The sequence below is a fragment of the Pristiophorus japonicus genome, chromosome 9 (assembly GCF_044704955.1).
Source record: "Pristiophorus japonicus isolate sPriJap1 chromosome 9, sPriJap1.hap1, whole genome shotgun sequence".
Taxonomy (NCBI): domain Eukaryota; kingdom Metazoa; phylum Chordata; class Chondrichthyes; family Pristiophoridae; genus Pristiophorus; species Pristiophorus japonicus.
The window spans coordinates 150,903,820-150,919,761 of NC_091985.1; the positions used below are offsets into that span (position 1 = coordinate 150,903,820).

Sequence of the window (15,942 nt, forward strand, 5' to 3'; positions counted from 1 at the left end):
CAAATGCGGATACGAGTCCTGTGCCGTATATTCAGGCCTGGTGAGGGGGGGGGGGGTGGGTGGTCACAGGTGAGTGGGCGTCAACTTCCGCCAAGTGTCTCCAGTGATGCCGGACCTGGACTGGCCTCCAACTCTTGCTCCTCCTCTCCTACCTCCAAAAAAAAAAGAGCAAAAATACAGGGGAATTCCCAAAGGGAAACCTGTTACACGCAGTCTGAAACAGTGGGACCAGACTGAAGCCTGATCAAACTGCAGGGAGACTACCATCCGCTGGCCACACGACTGCACCAGTAAACTTCAGACATGAGCTCCGATGAGCCAATCAGCCAGGTACAGGAATAAACGAGGAGGCTGAGTCAGAAATGTACTGTGATTGTGAAGCCCTTAAGAACTGAGCACTCACACTATAGGAAGGAGGCTAAGGCCTTGGAGAGGCTGCAGAGGAGATTTACCAGACTGAAACCAGGGATGAGGGGCTTCAGTTATGTGGAGAGACCAGAGAAGCTGGGATTGTTCTCTCTAGAACAGAGAAGGTTAAGGGGAGATTTAATAGAGATGTTCTAAATTATGATGGGTAAATAAGGACAAACTGTTTCCACAGGCAGGAGAGTTAGTCACTAGAGGATACAGATTTAAGATCAATGGCAAAACAACCAGAGGGGACATTAGAATTTTATGCAGCGAGTTATGATCTGGAACGCACTACCTGAAAGGGTGGGAGAAGCAGATTCAGTAGTAACATCCAAAGGGGAACTGAATAAATACTTGAAAAGGTGCATTTTGTAGGGGCTATGGGGAAAGAGTGGGGGAGTGTTACTAATTGAATAGCTCTTTCAAAGAGCGGGAACTGGTACGATGGGCCGAATGGCCTCATTCAGTGCTGTATGATTCTATGGTCTTGCATTCGTAGTTTTACCCAACAAACATTGGATGGTCTGTATGGCTAAATTTCTTTCCATTTGTTCTCTCAGGATGTGGGCATTGTTGGCAATGCCGCCATTTATTTCACTGCCAGTTGCCTTCTCCTTGAACCACTGCAGCCCTTGTGCTGATGGTAGTCCTATGATGGTGTATGAAGGTTGGCCTCATTTGAACCTGTGGCAGATAAGCAGCTCCTTCGTGCACACTGTCTGGATAATCGGCAATTGTGTCATCGCCTTCTACAGCTACTTCAATCGGTTCAGTACTGAGGTCTCGTAAAGGCAGAGTGGGGGGTGGGGGTGGGGGGGGGCGGTGGAGGGAGAAGTCGTCCTTTAGTGCTGGCAATGTTGCTCCTCTGATAAGATCCCACAAGTTCTCCAATCGAAACACTCTACAAGATGCCCAAAATGCATTTGTGACACAAAGAGGGAGAGGGAGCATGAGGAGAGGGTGGGTGAGTAAAGAAGAGTATGGGAGAGAGAAAGAAGTACATGAGAGAGGGTTAGAATGAGTGAGAGAGAGGGTGAGTGTGAGTGCAAGAGAGACCGTGAGTATGAGCGTGTTAGCCTCCTCAAAGTCTCCTTGATAAAGTGCAACATCCCCACCGACACCTGGGAGTCCCTGGCCAAAGACTGCCCTAAGTGGAGGAAGTGCAACCGAGAGGGCGCTGAGCACCTCGAGTCTCATCGCCGAGAGCATGCAGAAATCAAGCACAGGCAGCGGAAAGAGCGTGCGGCAAACCAGTCCCACCCACCCCTCCCCTCAACGACTATCTGTCCCACCTGTGACAGAGTCTGTGGCTCTCGTATTGGACTGTTCAGCCACCAAAGAACTCACTTCAGGAGTGGAAGCAAGTCTTTCTCGATTCCGAGGGACTGCCTATGATGATGAGTTAGGTTGAGACACAAACATGCAGCACAAGGCTGACAATGGATTAGCATGGACCCAGCTCATATGTACGTCACCTCTCTACGTATAAGACTAAAAATAACCTGAAATTTTTGCTGTGTTAGAGCATGCCGGCATTATCCTGCAGAATAGGACGGGATCTGAACATAAAGATTAAACTGGAAACAACACAGCAACATGCACGCACACACAAACTGGCACAGACAAACTGCAACAGGTACACTGCAATGCGCACATAATGCACTGTAACATATGGGCACTGTTAAGAGGTTGGTGTGCAAAATTAAAGCACATGGTATTGGGGGTAATGTACTGACATGGATAGAGAACTGGTTGGCAGAGAGGAAGCAGAGAGTCGGGATAAACGGGTCCTTTTCAGAATGGCAGGCAGTGACTAGTGGGGTGTCGCAGGGCTCAGTGCTGGGACCCCAGCTATTTACAATATACATTAATGATTTAGATGAAGGAATTGAGTGTAATATCTCCAAGTTTGCAGATGACACTAAGCTGGGTGGCGGTGTGAGCTGTGAGGAGGACGCTAAAAGGCTGCAGGGTGACTTGGACAGGTTAGGTGAGTGGGAAAATGCATGGCAGGTGCAGTATAATGTGGATAAATGTGAGGTTATCCACTTTGGTGGCAAAAACACGAAGGCAGAATATTATCTGAATGGTGACAGATTAGGAAAAGGGGAGGTGCAACGAGACCTGGGTGTCATGGTACATCAGTCATTGAAAGTTGGCATGCAGGTACAGCAGGTGGTGAAGAAAGCAAATGGTATGTTGGCCTTCATAGCTAGGGGATTTGAGTATAGGAGCAGGGAGGTCTTACTGCAGTTGTACAGGGCTTTAGTGAGGCCTCCCCTGGAATATTGTGTTCAGTTTTGGTCTCCTAATCTGAGGAAGGACATTCTTGCTATTGAGGGCGTGCAGCGAAGGTCACTAGACTGATTCCCGGGATGGCAGGACTGACATATGAGGAGAGACTGGATCGACTGGGCCTGTATTCACTGGAGTTTAGAAGGATGAGAGGGGATCTCATAGAAATATATAAAATTCTGATGGGACTGGACAGGTTAGATGCAGGAAGAATGTTCCCGATGTTGGGGAAGTCCGGAACCAGTGGACATAGTCTAAGGATAAGGGGTAAGCCATTTAGGACTGAGATGTGGAGAAACTTCTTCACTCAGATGGTTGTTAACCTGCGGAATTCTCTGCAGAGAGTTACTGATGCCAGTTCATTGGATATTTTCAAGAGGGAGTTAGATATGGCCCTTATGGCTAAAGGGATCAAGGGGTATGAAGAGAAAGCAGGAAAGGGGTACTGAGGTGAATGATCAGCCATGATCTTATTGAATGGTGGTGCAGGCTCGAAGGGCCGAATGGCCTACTCCTGCACCTATTTTCTATGTTTCTATGTAACACACGGAGCAACACAAATGCACACAGCAACATGTAAAGACGTACATAGAAACATATCATGCAAACATGGAAAAGCACACAGCACAACAGGCAAATGTATACAGCAACATGTACAAGTTGCACAGCAACACAAAGACAATGCACACAACACACAAACAGCAACATGCAGATCAACATCCATACACACAACAGAAACACAGCAACACGCAAAGTGCAGCTGACTACACAAAGGGGTGGATTTCAATTTCCGATACGCATAGTTTAAAACAATCGCCTTAAATCTTTCTCTTACGTTGAAAGTCAAACGTCAGGAGAATGATTTTAATAAACAGCTGTTCTGCAGCCTCTGGCAACACAGAGGTGTAGTGGGGGAGGGGTCCACCTCGAAATTCTGAAATCTGAGACTTCCACCATACTGAAATCTGTTTCTATCTTGTGCTTCCAGCTGGTTGACTTCTCCAGCTTGCTGAGCTCAGCCAGTAGAAATCTTAAAGGTAAAGTAAAGCTGGGACTCTTCAAATTCAGGGTAAACCGGGAGACGCCCTCAGCATCGACTCTGTACCTCACCACTCATCATTTAAAACAGAATTCAATTGGCCAGCTCCATCCCCGACACTGTCGCCACAAAGGACTCTATTCTTCTGAGGGCAACTAGGGATAGGGTGACCAACTCGGGTTGGATATATTCTGGGAGCTATCATCACATGACCTCTCATCCCCATGTTCTCGCCATTGATCATCTGACACCTACATCCTTGCATCGCCTTTCACAGCCAATTAGAAAGTGACCAGATGCGTTACCCGACTGTCAAGAATAATCCAATCAGTCAAACAGTCTATTTCCCCCTCACCAATGATACCATTTTTAGATTAGGCGCACCTATGATCTTTCTCCCGGGTAGCTTTGCAGGAGATTAATCTTTAATTCCTGGAGTCTCCCGGAAAATCCAGTATGGGTTTGCAACTTTAATGGAATGAGAAGCTAATGAGATACCTGCTAAAAAATCCCAAAAGAAATCAGGAGCCAAACACACATAATTTAAGTTCAATCATCCGGGGCCCATCACCATCACACAAAAACTCCACTCCAGAGACTTGAGCACAGTCTAGGCTGACACTCCAGTGCAGTACAGGTTGAGCATCAGAAATCCGGAAACCTCGGGACCGAGGCCGTTCCGGATATTTACAGGGTTTGGAACGTCTTTATCTGGGCCGAGATAGGTGGGGCCGGGCAGCCAAGGTAAGGGGGCGATGTCGGCTCGCCAAGGTAAGGGGAAGAGGGAGGAGAAGAGGGGGGGTGGAGAGAGCCAGGGCCGGGACGGTCGAGCCGGGACAAGGTAGGGCCGCCGAGGGTCGGGGCGAGGTAGGGCCGCCGAGGGCCGGGGCGAGGTAGGGCCGGGGCGAGGTAGGGCCGCCGAGGGCCGGGGCGAGGTAGGGCCGCCGAGGGCCGGGGCGAGGTAGGGCCGCCGAGGGCCGGGGCGAGGTAGGGCCGCCGAGGGCCGGGGCGAGGTAGGGCCGCCGAGGGCCGGGGCGAGGTAGGGCCGCCGAGGGCCGGGGCGAGGTAGGGCCGCCGAGGGCCGGGGCGAGGTAGGGCCGCCGAGGGCCGGGGCGAGGTAGGGCCGCCGAGGGCCGGGGCGAGGTAGGGCCGCCGAGGGCCGGGGCGAGGTAGGGCCGCCGAGGGCCGGGGCGAGGTAGGGCCGCCGAGGGCCGGGGCGAGGTAGGGCCGCCGAGGGCCGGGGCGAGGTAGGGCCGCCGAGGGTCGGAGCGAGGTAGGGCCGCCGAGGGCCGGGGCGAGGTAGGGCCGCCGAGGGCCGGGGCGAGGTAGGGCCGCCGAGGGTCGGAGCGAGGTCGGGCCGCCGAGGGTCGGAGCGAGGTAGGGCCGCCGAGGGTCGGAGCGAGGTAGGGCCGCCGAGGGTCGGAGCGAGGTCGGGCCGCCGAGGGTCGGAGCGAGGTAGGGCCGCCGAGGGTCGGAGCGAGGTAGGGCCGCCGAGGGTCGGAGCGAGGTAGGGCCGCCGAGGGCCGGGGCGAGGTAGGGCCGCCGAGGGCCGGGGCGAGGTAGGGCCGCCGAGGGTCGGGGCGAGGTAGGGCCGCCGAGGGTCGGAGCGAGGTAGGGCCGCCGAGGGTCGGAGCGAGGTAGGGCCGCCGAGGGTCGGGGCGAGGTAGGGCCGCCGAGGGTCGGAGCGAGGTAGGGCCGCCGAGGGTCGGAGCGAGGTCGGGCCGCCGAGGGCTGGAGCGAGGTAGGGCCGCCGAGGGCCGGGGCGAGGTAGGGCCGCCGAGGGCCGGGGCGAGGTAGGGCCGCCGAGGGTCGGGGCGAGGTAGGGCCGCCGAGGGTCGGAGCGAGGTAGGGCCGCCGAGGGTCGGGGCGAGGTAGGGCCGCCGAGGGTCGGAGCGAGGTAGGGCCGCCGAGGGCCGGGGCGAGGTAGGGCCGCCGAGGGCCGGGGCGAGGTAGGGCCGCCGAGGGCTGGGGCGAGGTAGGGCCGCCGAGGGTCGGAGCGAGGTAGGGCCAGGGCGAAGTTGGACCGCCGAGGCAGGGGGAGGCTGGATTTCGGAACATTTTCCAATGTCCGGATTCCGGAACATTCTGAATTTTGGAACTCCGGATTTCGGACGCTCAACCTGTACTGAGGGAGTGCTGCATTATCAGAGGTGCTGTCTTTCGGATGAGACATTAAATCAAGGTCCCGTCTGCTCTCTCAGGTGGATGTAAAAGATCTCATGGCACTATTTTGAACAAGAGTAGGGGAGTTATCCCGATGTCCTGGCCAATATTTATCCCTCAATTAACATCACTAAAACAAATTATCTGGTCATTATCACTTTGTTGTTTGAGGGAGCTTGCTGTGCGCAATTTGCAGCTGCGTTTCTTACATTACAACAGTGACTACATTTCCCAAAAGTACTTCATTGGCCGTAAAGCGCTTTGGGACATCTGGTGGTCGTGAAGGGCACTATAGAAATGCAAGTCTTTCTTTCCTGGGGACTAGGAGCTCACCCTTCCCTTTTCCAGATTCCTGCCATACCCCTAGTGCCAGGGGAGACGTCGATCTCCACGTAGGAGTGGATATACAAGCATCCCGGGTACGGCTGCGGGATTTCTGTTCCGCCCTCTGCTTTTTCCCAGCTTCTGACCATAGCCTCCAGCTGAGCGAGAGGCCCCTTCCAGGGTCTGGGCGCAGCCCCCTGCTCAGACCAAGGCGGGCTCGGGAAGGAACACCTCGTCCGTGGGCTGTTGGTAGTTTGGCTTTTGAACATTTCAATACTATACCTGAGAGAATTCTGCTGCTTTCTATAAACTACTTCACAAATATTTCCATCCCGCATTGCGATAACCGCAAAAAGCCACCTAAAGGTGCTCTTCCAGTTGCCAAAATAATTTAAAGGCTTTATCACAAGGAGGCTGGAATACAAAGCGGTGGAAGTTATGGTACCCTAATACAAAGCTCTGATTAGATCCCATGTAGAGTACTGTGTTCAGTTCTGGGCACCATACCTCAGGAAGGATAATCTGGCCTTGGAGGGGGTGTAGCACAGATTCACTAGAATGATACGAGGACTAAAAGGGTTAGATTATAGAAACATAAAAACAAGGTGCAGGAGTAGGCCATTCGGCTCTTCGAGCCTGCACCGCCATTCAATGAGTTCATGGCTGAACATGCAACTTCAGTACCCCATTCCTGCTTTCTCGCCATAACCCTTGATCCCCTCGTAGTAACTCCTTTTTGAATATATTTAGTGAATTGGCCTCAACAACTTTCTGTGGTAGAGAATTCCACAGGTTCACCATTCTCTGGGTGAAGAAGTTTCTCCTCATCTCGGTCCTAAATGGCTTACTCCTTATCCTTAGACTGTGACCCCTGGTTCTGGACTTCCCCAACATTGGGAACATTCTTCCTGCATCTAACCTGTCTAAATCCGTCAGAATTTTAAACGTTTCTATGAGATCCCTTCTCATTCTTCTGAACTCCAGTGAATACAAGCCCAGTTGATCCAGTCTTTCTTGATATGTCAGTCCCGCCATCCCGGGAATCAGTCTGGTGAACCTTCACTGCACTCCCTCAATAGCAAGAATGTCCTTCCTCATGTTAGGAGACCAAAACTGTTCACAATACTCCAGGTGTGGCCTCACCAAGGCCCTGTACAACTGTAGTAACACCTCCTGCCCCTTTACTCAAATCCCCTCGCTATGAAGGCCAACATGCCATTTGCTTTCTTAACCGCCTGCTGTACCTGCATGCCAACCTTTAATGACTGAAGTACCATGACACTCAGCTCTCGTTGCACCTCCCCTTTTCCTAATCTGTCACCATTCAGATAATAGTCCGTCTCTCTGTTTTTACCACCAAAGTGGATAACCTCACATTTATCCACATTATACTTCATCTGCCATGCATTTGCCCACTCACCTAACCTATCCAAGTCACTCTGCAGCCTCATAGCATCCTCCTCGCAGCTCACACTGCCACCCAACTTAGTGTCATCCGCAATTTTGGAGATACTACATTTAATCCCCTCGTCTAAATCATTAATGCACAATGTAAACAGCTGGGGGCCCAGCACAGAACCTTGCGGTACCCCACTAGTCACTGCCTGCCATTCTGAAAAGTACCCATTTACTCCTACTCTTTGCTTCCTGTCTGCCAACCAGTTCTCAATCCACGTCAGCACTCTGCCCCCAATCCCATGTGCTTTAACTTTGCACATTAATTTCTTGTGTGGGACCTTGTCGAAAGCCTTCTGAAAGTCCAAATACACCACATCAAGTAGTTCTCCCTTGTCCACTCTACTGGAAACATCCTCAAAATATTCCAGAAGATTTGTCAAGCATGATTTCCCTTTCACAAATCCATGCTGACTTGGACCTATCATGTCACCTCTTTCCAAATGCGCTGCTATGAAATCCTTAATAATTGATTCCATCATTTTACCCACTACTGAGGTCAGGCTGACCGGTCTATAATTCCCTGTTTTCTCTCTCCCTCCTTTTTTAAAAAGTGGGGTTACATTGGCTACCCTCCACTCCATAGGAACTGATCCAGAGTCTATGGAATGTTGGAAAATGACTGTCAATGCATCCGCTATTTCCAAGGCCACCTCCTTAAGTACTCTGGGATGCAGTCCATCAGGTCCCGGGGATTTATCAGCCTTCAATCCCATCAATTTCCCCAACACAATTTCCCGACTAATAAGGATTTCCCTCAGTTCCTCCTTCTTAGTAGACCCTCTGACCCTTTTATATCCGGAAGGTTGTTTGTGTCCCCCTTAGTGAATACCGAACCAAAGTACTTGTTCAATTGGTCTGCCATTTCTTTGTTCCCAGTTATGACTTCCCCTGATTCTGATTGCAGGGGACCTACGTTTGTCTTTACTAACCTTTTTCTCTTTACATATCTATAGAAGCTTTTGCAGTGCGTCTTAATGTTCCCTGCAAGCTTCTTCTCGTACTCCATTTTCCCTGCCCTAATCAAACCCTTTGTCCTCCTCTGCTGAGTTCTAAATTTCTCCCAGTCCCCGGGTTCGCTGCTATTTCTGGCCAATTTGTATGCCACTTCCTTGGCTTTAATACTATCCCTGATTTCCCTTGATAGCCACGGTTGAGCCACCTTCCCTTTTTTATTTTTACGCCAGACAGGGATGTACAATTGTTGTAGTTCATCCATGCGGTCTCTAAATGTCTGCCATTGCCCAGCCACTGTCAACCCCTTAAGTATCATTCGCCAATCTATCCTAGCCAATTCACGCCTCATACCTTCAAAGTTACCCTTCTTTAAGTTCTGGACCATGGTCTCTGAATTAACTGTTTCATTCTCCATCCTAATGTAGAATTCCACCATGTTATGGTCACTCTTTCCCAAGGGGTCTCGCACAACGAGATTGCTAATTAATCCTCTCTCATTACACAACACCCAGTCTAAGATGGCCTCCCCCCTAGTTAGTTCTTCGACATATTGGTCTAGAAAACCATCCCTTATGCACTCCAGAAAAGTCCTCCTCCACCGTATTGCTTCCAGTTTGGTTAGCCCAATTTATATGCATATTAAAGTCACCCATGATAACTGCTGTACCTTTATTGCATGCATCCCTAATTTCCTGTTTGATGCCCTCCCCAACATCACTACTACTGTTTGGAGGTCTGTACACAACTCCCACTAACGTTTTTTGCCCTTTGGTGTTCTGCAGCTCTACCCACATAGATTCCACATCATCCAAGCTAATGTCCTTCCTAACTATTGCACTAATCTCCTCTTTAACCAGCAATGCTACCCCACCTCCTTTTCCTTTTATTCTATCCTTCCTGAATGTTGAATGCCCTTGGATGTTGAGTTCCCAGCCCTGATCATCCTGGAGCCACGTCTCTGTAATCCCAATCACATCATATCTGTTAACATCTATTTGCACAGTTAATTCATGAGGACAAGTTGCACAGACTAGGCTTGTAATCCCTTGAGTAAAGACGATTAATGGGTGAGCTAATTGAGGTGTTTAAGATGATTGAGAAATTATTTACTCTGGTCAGGAAGTCCAGAACAAGGGGGCATAACCTTAAAATTATATCCAGGCTGTTCAGGGGTGATGTCAGAAAGCACTTCTTCACACAAAGGGTCGTGGAAATCTGGAACTCTCGCCCTAAAAAGGCTGTGGATGCTGGGGGTCAATTGAAAATTTCAAAACGGTGATTGATAGATTTTAGTTAGGCAAGGATATTAAGGGTTACGGAACCAAGGCAGTAAAATGGAGTTAGGATACAGAACGGTCATAATCGAATGGCAGAACAGGCTCGAGGGACTGAATGGCCTACTCCTCTTCCTATGTGTTTTATAGAGCAACAGGGAATGGGATATGTGTCATTCAGTGCCAAGGGCTTCATGTGAACTGACGGATGAACTGACCTGTCGTTTGGTGCTTTGGTGGCATCACAGTGATGGTGACATTGTCATCGCTCTGTTGTCCAATGGTGTCAGTGACCGAGAGTTGAATCACATAAATCCCCTCTCGTAAACCACTCAACTTCAACATCCCGGGCTGCGGAGACTGAAGAGTGACAAAAAATATATTCACAGGAGTTTTTTTTTTAAAATCATTACTATCAAGAACATATCAAAACACGTAATGGTTATAATGTCAGCTGTGGCCTAGTGGTAGCACACTCACCTGAGTCAGAAGGTCTTGAGTTCAAGTCTCAAGGGACATAAGCATATAATCCAGGTTGACACTTCGATTACATTTTTACTTCTGTGTAAACCTAATGTTTGCAAATAAATGTGATTGGTAGTTTTAGCCAGAGGAACATATGTTAAGGTGATGTTTAGCTGCAAGTTAGAGAGATCAGGAGTGCACGGTGGACAGTCTGTGTACTGAGGGAGAGCTGCAGTGTCTGAGGTGCTGTCTTTCAGATGAGATGTTAAACTGAGGCCCCATCTGCCCTTTCAGGTGGACGTAAAAGATCCCGCGGCACTATTCGAAGAGCAGGGGAGTTGTCCGAGACCCGGCTGATATTTATCCCTCATCCAGCACTTCCTACCATAGATTAACTGGATCATTTATTTTACTGTTGTGGGAATTTGCTGTGTGCACATTGGCTGCCTTACTCCAGAGACTTGAGCACAAAGTCTAGGCTGATGCTCCAGTGCATTGGATTTGAAGAAAAATTGGACTGTTTGGCGGGATAAAGCAGATTGGCTATGAGGAATATTTTCTGCGAGCTGTTTGCCATATCTTCAAGTTACTTTTATTTATGGCTGAAGCCAACATTGGGCTCTATGCAGGAGGAAAAAGCACTAACCTTCTCCATGTCTAAACTTCATACCAGGAAATCCTGCAATTTGATCGACTGTGCAGAAACAATCCTCTGATGATTTTTTAAACTCTTACGGACAAATTTCTACTTGTTGTTTTATATACCTATCTGCATTTTTGGCCTCTGTGTAAGCCTAACTTTTACAAATAAATTTGATTTGTAGTTTTAGCCCGAGCAATATATACCAAAGTGGTATTTAGCTGCCTGTTTGAGAGGTCAGGTGCATGGTGGACAGCATGATTAATCTCTAGGGTACAATATCTCAGTAAATCAAGTGACTGTGGGATATTATTCCTATTTACTACTTTTTCTTAATTCATTCTTGGGATATGAGCATCGCTAACAAGGCTGACATTTATTGCCCTTGAGAACATGGTGCTGAGCTTCCTTCTTGAACAGCTGCAGTCAGTGTGGTGAAGGTGCTCCCACAATGCTATCAGGTACGGGGTGCCAAGAGTTTGACTCAGTGACGATGTAGGAACTGCGATATATATCCAAGTCAGGATGGTATGTGACTTGGAGGTGATGGTGTTCCCATGAATCTGCTGCCCTCATCATTCTGTGGCAGAGGTCACGGGTTTTGGAGATGCTGCTGAAGAAGCACGTGCAAAGGGCTGTAAGCTTCAGAGCAGAAAAGGCTCAGATTGACTGAATACTGGTAAGGGGCGGAGGTATAACAGTAATTATAGTTCGTGCTGCGTTATCACCAGCACTATCTTATTGCAAGTGTTTGAAAGAAGACTTACATTTATATAATGGCTTTCATGACCTCAGAATGTTCCAAACTGCTTTACAGCCAATGAAGTACTTTATGAAGTGTAGTAGGAAATGCGGCAGCCAATGTGCGCATAGCAAGATCCCACAACAGCAACCAGATAATCTCTTTTATTGATGTCGGTTGAGGGATAACTGTTGGCCAGGACACCGGGGAGAGCTCCCCTGCTCTTCTTCGAAATAGTTCCATGTTTACATCCAACTGAGAGGGCAGACGGGACCTTGGTTTAAAATGTCAACCCTAAAGGCGGCACCTCCAACAATGCAGCACTCCCCGAATACTGCATTGAAGTGTCAGCCCAGATGACATGCTCCTGTCTCTGGAATGGGACTTGAACCCACAACCTGCTGACTTGGAGGTGTGAGTGCTACCCACTGAGCCACGGCTGACTCAAATTGGCAATTTTGTTAAGTAAAATACGACTATTGTACTTCTTCATTTTACCACATTATGGCGCACTAGGTTCTGCTTTCATTTCCTTGTGTAGAGTTTGCTGTTCATTTCTATCAGTTTTGTAAGACTGCAACGTGTCATTACCTTCTTTGCACTTTAGATTTTGGGCTGATAATCACACTTCACAGTGCACACGGTTTTTAATGATTAACAGTTAAACTGAAGTCAGTAAAACATAAATCTTTACATGAATTTTGCATGAGTTTCGGAACAGCTGACAATTCTGAGGACAGTCTTGAGAACCATACAAGGGTTTTCTCATCACAGTATGAAACCAGGAAATATACTAACATTATTTAGTAAAACCCAGCAGCAGTTAATATATATACACATCACCATGCATCACTAATATACCACAAGAACATGTAGCAGCAGAGTACAAGTCACCAAAGACTTGCCCATAGGGCAAGGCGGTACCAGGGCCCACAGTGAGAATGTAGGGAGGAGGACGTGTACATCAGATGGCATATTGCAGCTTAGAAGGGAGATGGGGAAAGTTGAGCGGAGCCCTGACGAGAAAGAAATTAATAAATTAAAGGTTGCAATAGAGGGAGAGGATGAACTGCCCATCAGGTGACATCCTTTACCAAGCATCCTTCCCAGTTACTGAAGCAGTATCCAAGGATTGGGTAGACTTCAGAGACAGTTAAAAGTTGTTTTGAGGAGTGGGAAAAGAAGGTAAAGGGAAAATCTGAGCTTGTTTGGTAAAAGAGATGTGGGAGAGCCAACTGAGATCAGGGGTGGGGTGAGACCAAGAACAGCAATGGGTGGAGATGGACTATGGGTGGAATCATAACAAGGAAGGAGTAGGTGAGACTTGAGAGAGCCATGTAGGAACAGTGTGCTTGAAGGATCAATTGCCATCGCCTAATATCGTGTTTCAGCCATTATCTGAGATTCTGTATTTTAATTAAGGCGTGTTAGCATAAAATATTCAATTAGGAAAGAGATAAAATGACTGGCCGGCGTGGTCACACAGCGGGCTGCTCCACTATTGACTTATTTGTCCTTCACATCCCACATGGACACAGAGTACCTGTTACAGAGTGTCACAGGAAAAACAAGCAAGGGGAGGGCGGGGAACACACTAGTGAGGCTGCTTGGTGTCCAGCTGAATGTGAAATTGCAGTGAGCGGGAAGTGGTTCTCCTCAGTCGAGCAAATTACACTGTAAAGCTGATCACTATATTGTACGCCACCAACAGCACCTTTCACCCTGGGGAGGGGGCGACTGCACATCTTCACCAGACACTGGGCAAATTCCAAATTCCAGGCACTGGGCAAATTCCAACTTCCGGTGGGATTTGCAGCTTTCAGCCCCTTGGCTGGGAGAACATAGCAGAAGCGGGTGTGGGAAAACATAAAAACATAGAAAACAGGTGCAGGAGCAGGCCATTCGAGCCTGCACCACCATTCAATAAGATCATGGCTGATCATTCACCTCAGTACCCCTTTCCTGCTTTCTCTCCATACCCTTTGATCCCTTTAGCTGCAAGGGCCATATCTAACTCCCTCTTGAATATATCTAACAAACTGGCCTCAACAACTCTCTGCGGTAGAGAATTCCACAGGTAGAGAATATAACTCTCTGAGGATCGTATCTTAGAAATCAAATACCTTCATATTGACCGATGGGTCTCCTTGCAGCAAGGTCCATTCGTATCGGACAATTCCCTGATCGTCAGCACTGCCTCTTCCATCCAGCAGTACCCAGTCAGTGGGCAGCAGCAAGACTACGTCCTGACCAGCATCGCAGTGGGGGGCTTCATCATTCCCTGCAGAAGAGCAGACAAACAGCAAGATAAAGAGAATATCGCCTCGCCAAAGAAGGAGTCAGCACTTTAGATAAGGAACGCACGTGCCAAACACTTCTAAAAATGGGGTAAGGTTATGAGGCAGTCTGTGGACAGGCGTCAGCCATGGCTCAGTGGGTGGCACTCACGTTCCTGCATCAGCAATCATAGGCTCGAGCCCCATTCCAGGGATGTGAGCACAAAATCTAGGCTGACACGCTAGTGCAGTGCTGAGGGAGTGCTGCACAGTCAGAGATGACTTCTTTCAGATGAGACGTTAAATCAAGGCCCCGCCGACTCTCTCAGATGGACGTAAAAGATCCCATGGCACTGTTTCGAAGAACAGGGGTGTTCACTCCGGTTTCCTGGCCATATTTATCCCTCAACCAGCATCACTAAATAGTACAGATTGTCTGGTTATTATCTCACTGCTGTTTGTGGGAATATTTCCCGCGCAAATTGGCTGCTGCGTTTCACATTACAAGTAGCTACACTTCAAAAGTACTTCATTGGCTGTAAAGCGCTTTGGAACATCCTGAGGTTGTGAACGACATGAGTTAATGCAAGTTCTTTCTTTTATTCTTCACTGCATTTGGATCAGATTCCCTGCTCATTTTCTCCATTCCATCCATACAGGGGGTTAAATCTGTATTATCCCTCCCTTCTCCTACTGGCTGTTAAGGTATCTCTGAAGAACAGCCAAGGATTAAGAGTGTCACCACATTTGAGAAGTAAAACCAAATAAGGGTGGAAATCAACGTACAGGTCACTGAACTGAGCGCTCGGCTTTTCGTAGAGACTAGAAGGGGGGAGGGGGGGAAGAAGGGGGGAGGGGGGGAAGAAGGGGGGAGGGGGGGGAAGAAGGGGGGGAGGGGGGGGGAAGAAGGGGGGGAGGGGGGGGGGAAGAAGGGGGGGAGGGGGGGAAGAAGGGGGGAGGGGGGGAAGAAGGGGGGGAGGGGGGGAAGAAGGGGGGGAGGGGGGGAAGAAGGGGGGGAGGGAGGGGGGGAAGAAGGGGGGGAGGGAGGGGGGGAAGAAGGGGGGGAAGAAGGGGGGAAGAAGGGGGGGAGGGGGGGGGAAGAAGGGGGGAGGGGGGGGGAAGAAGGGGGGGAGGGGGGGGAAGAAGGGGGGGAGGGGGGGAAGAAGGGGGGGAGGGGGGGGGAAGAAGGGGGGGGGAAGAAGGGGGGGGGGGGGAAGAAGGGGGGGAGGGGGGGGGAAGAAGGGGGGGAGGGGGGGGGAAGAAGGGGGGGAGGGGGGGGGGGAAGAAGGGGGGGAGGGGGGGGAAGGGGGGAGGGGGGGGGGAAGAAGGGGGGGAGGGGGGGGGAAGAAGGGGGGGAGAGGGGGGGGAAGAAGGGGGGGAGGGGGGGGAGGGGGGGGGAAGAAGGGGGGGAGGGGGGGGGAAGAAGGGGGGGAGGGGGGGGGGAGAAGGGGAGGGGGGGGAAGAAGGGGGGGAGGGGGGGGAAGAAGGGGGGGAGGGGGGGGAAGAAGGGGGGGAGGGGGGGGAAGAAGGGGGGGAGGGGGGGAAGAAGGGGGGGGGGGAAGAAGGGGGGAGGGGGGGGGAAGAAGGGGGGGAGGGGGGGGAAGAAGGGGGGGGGGGGGAAGAAGGGGGGGAGGGGGGGGGAAGAAGGGGGGGAGGGGGGGGGAAGAAGGGGGGGAGGGGGGGGGAAGAAGGGGGGGATTCTTTCGGGGGGGGGAAGAAGGGGGGGAGGGGGGGGGAAGAAGGGGGGGAGGGGGGGAAGAAGGGGGGGAGGGGGGGGGGGAAGAAGGGGAAGAAGGGGGGAGGGGGGGAAGAAGGGGGGGAGGGGGGGAAGAAGGGGGGGAGGGGGGGGAAGAAGGGGGGAAGAGGGGGAGGGGGAAGAGGGGGAGGGGGGGAAGAGGGGG

The 15,942-nt window shown here is 50.6% G+C and overlaps 1 protein-coding gene across 1 annotated transcript in view; it reads right to left on the reverse strand.

Annotated features, from left to right (window-relative positions):
* The window catches only part of lrp11 (low density lipoprotein receptor-related protein 11), a 48,129-nt gene that overhangs the window by 30,080 nt on the left and 2,107 nt on the right, over positions 1–15,942 (reverse strand). The window contains exons 2-3 of the mRNA XM_070891006.1: positions 13,889–14,046; positions 10,137–10,278 (exon numbers count right to left, since the gene is read on the reverse strand). Of these exons, the coding sequence (XP_070747107.1) occupies positions 10,137–10,278; positions 13,889–14,046 (300 nt within the window). The remainder of the gene's footprint in view (positions 1–10,136; positions 10,279–13,888; positions 14,047–15,942) is intronic.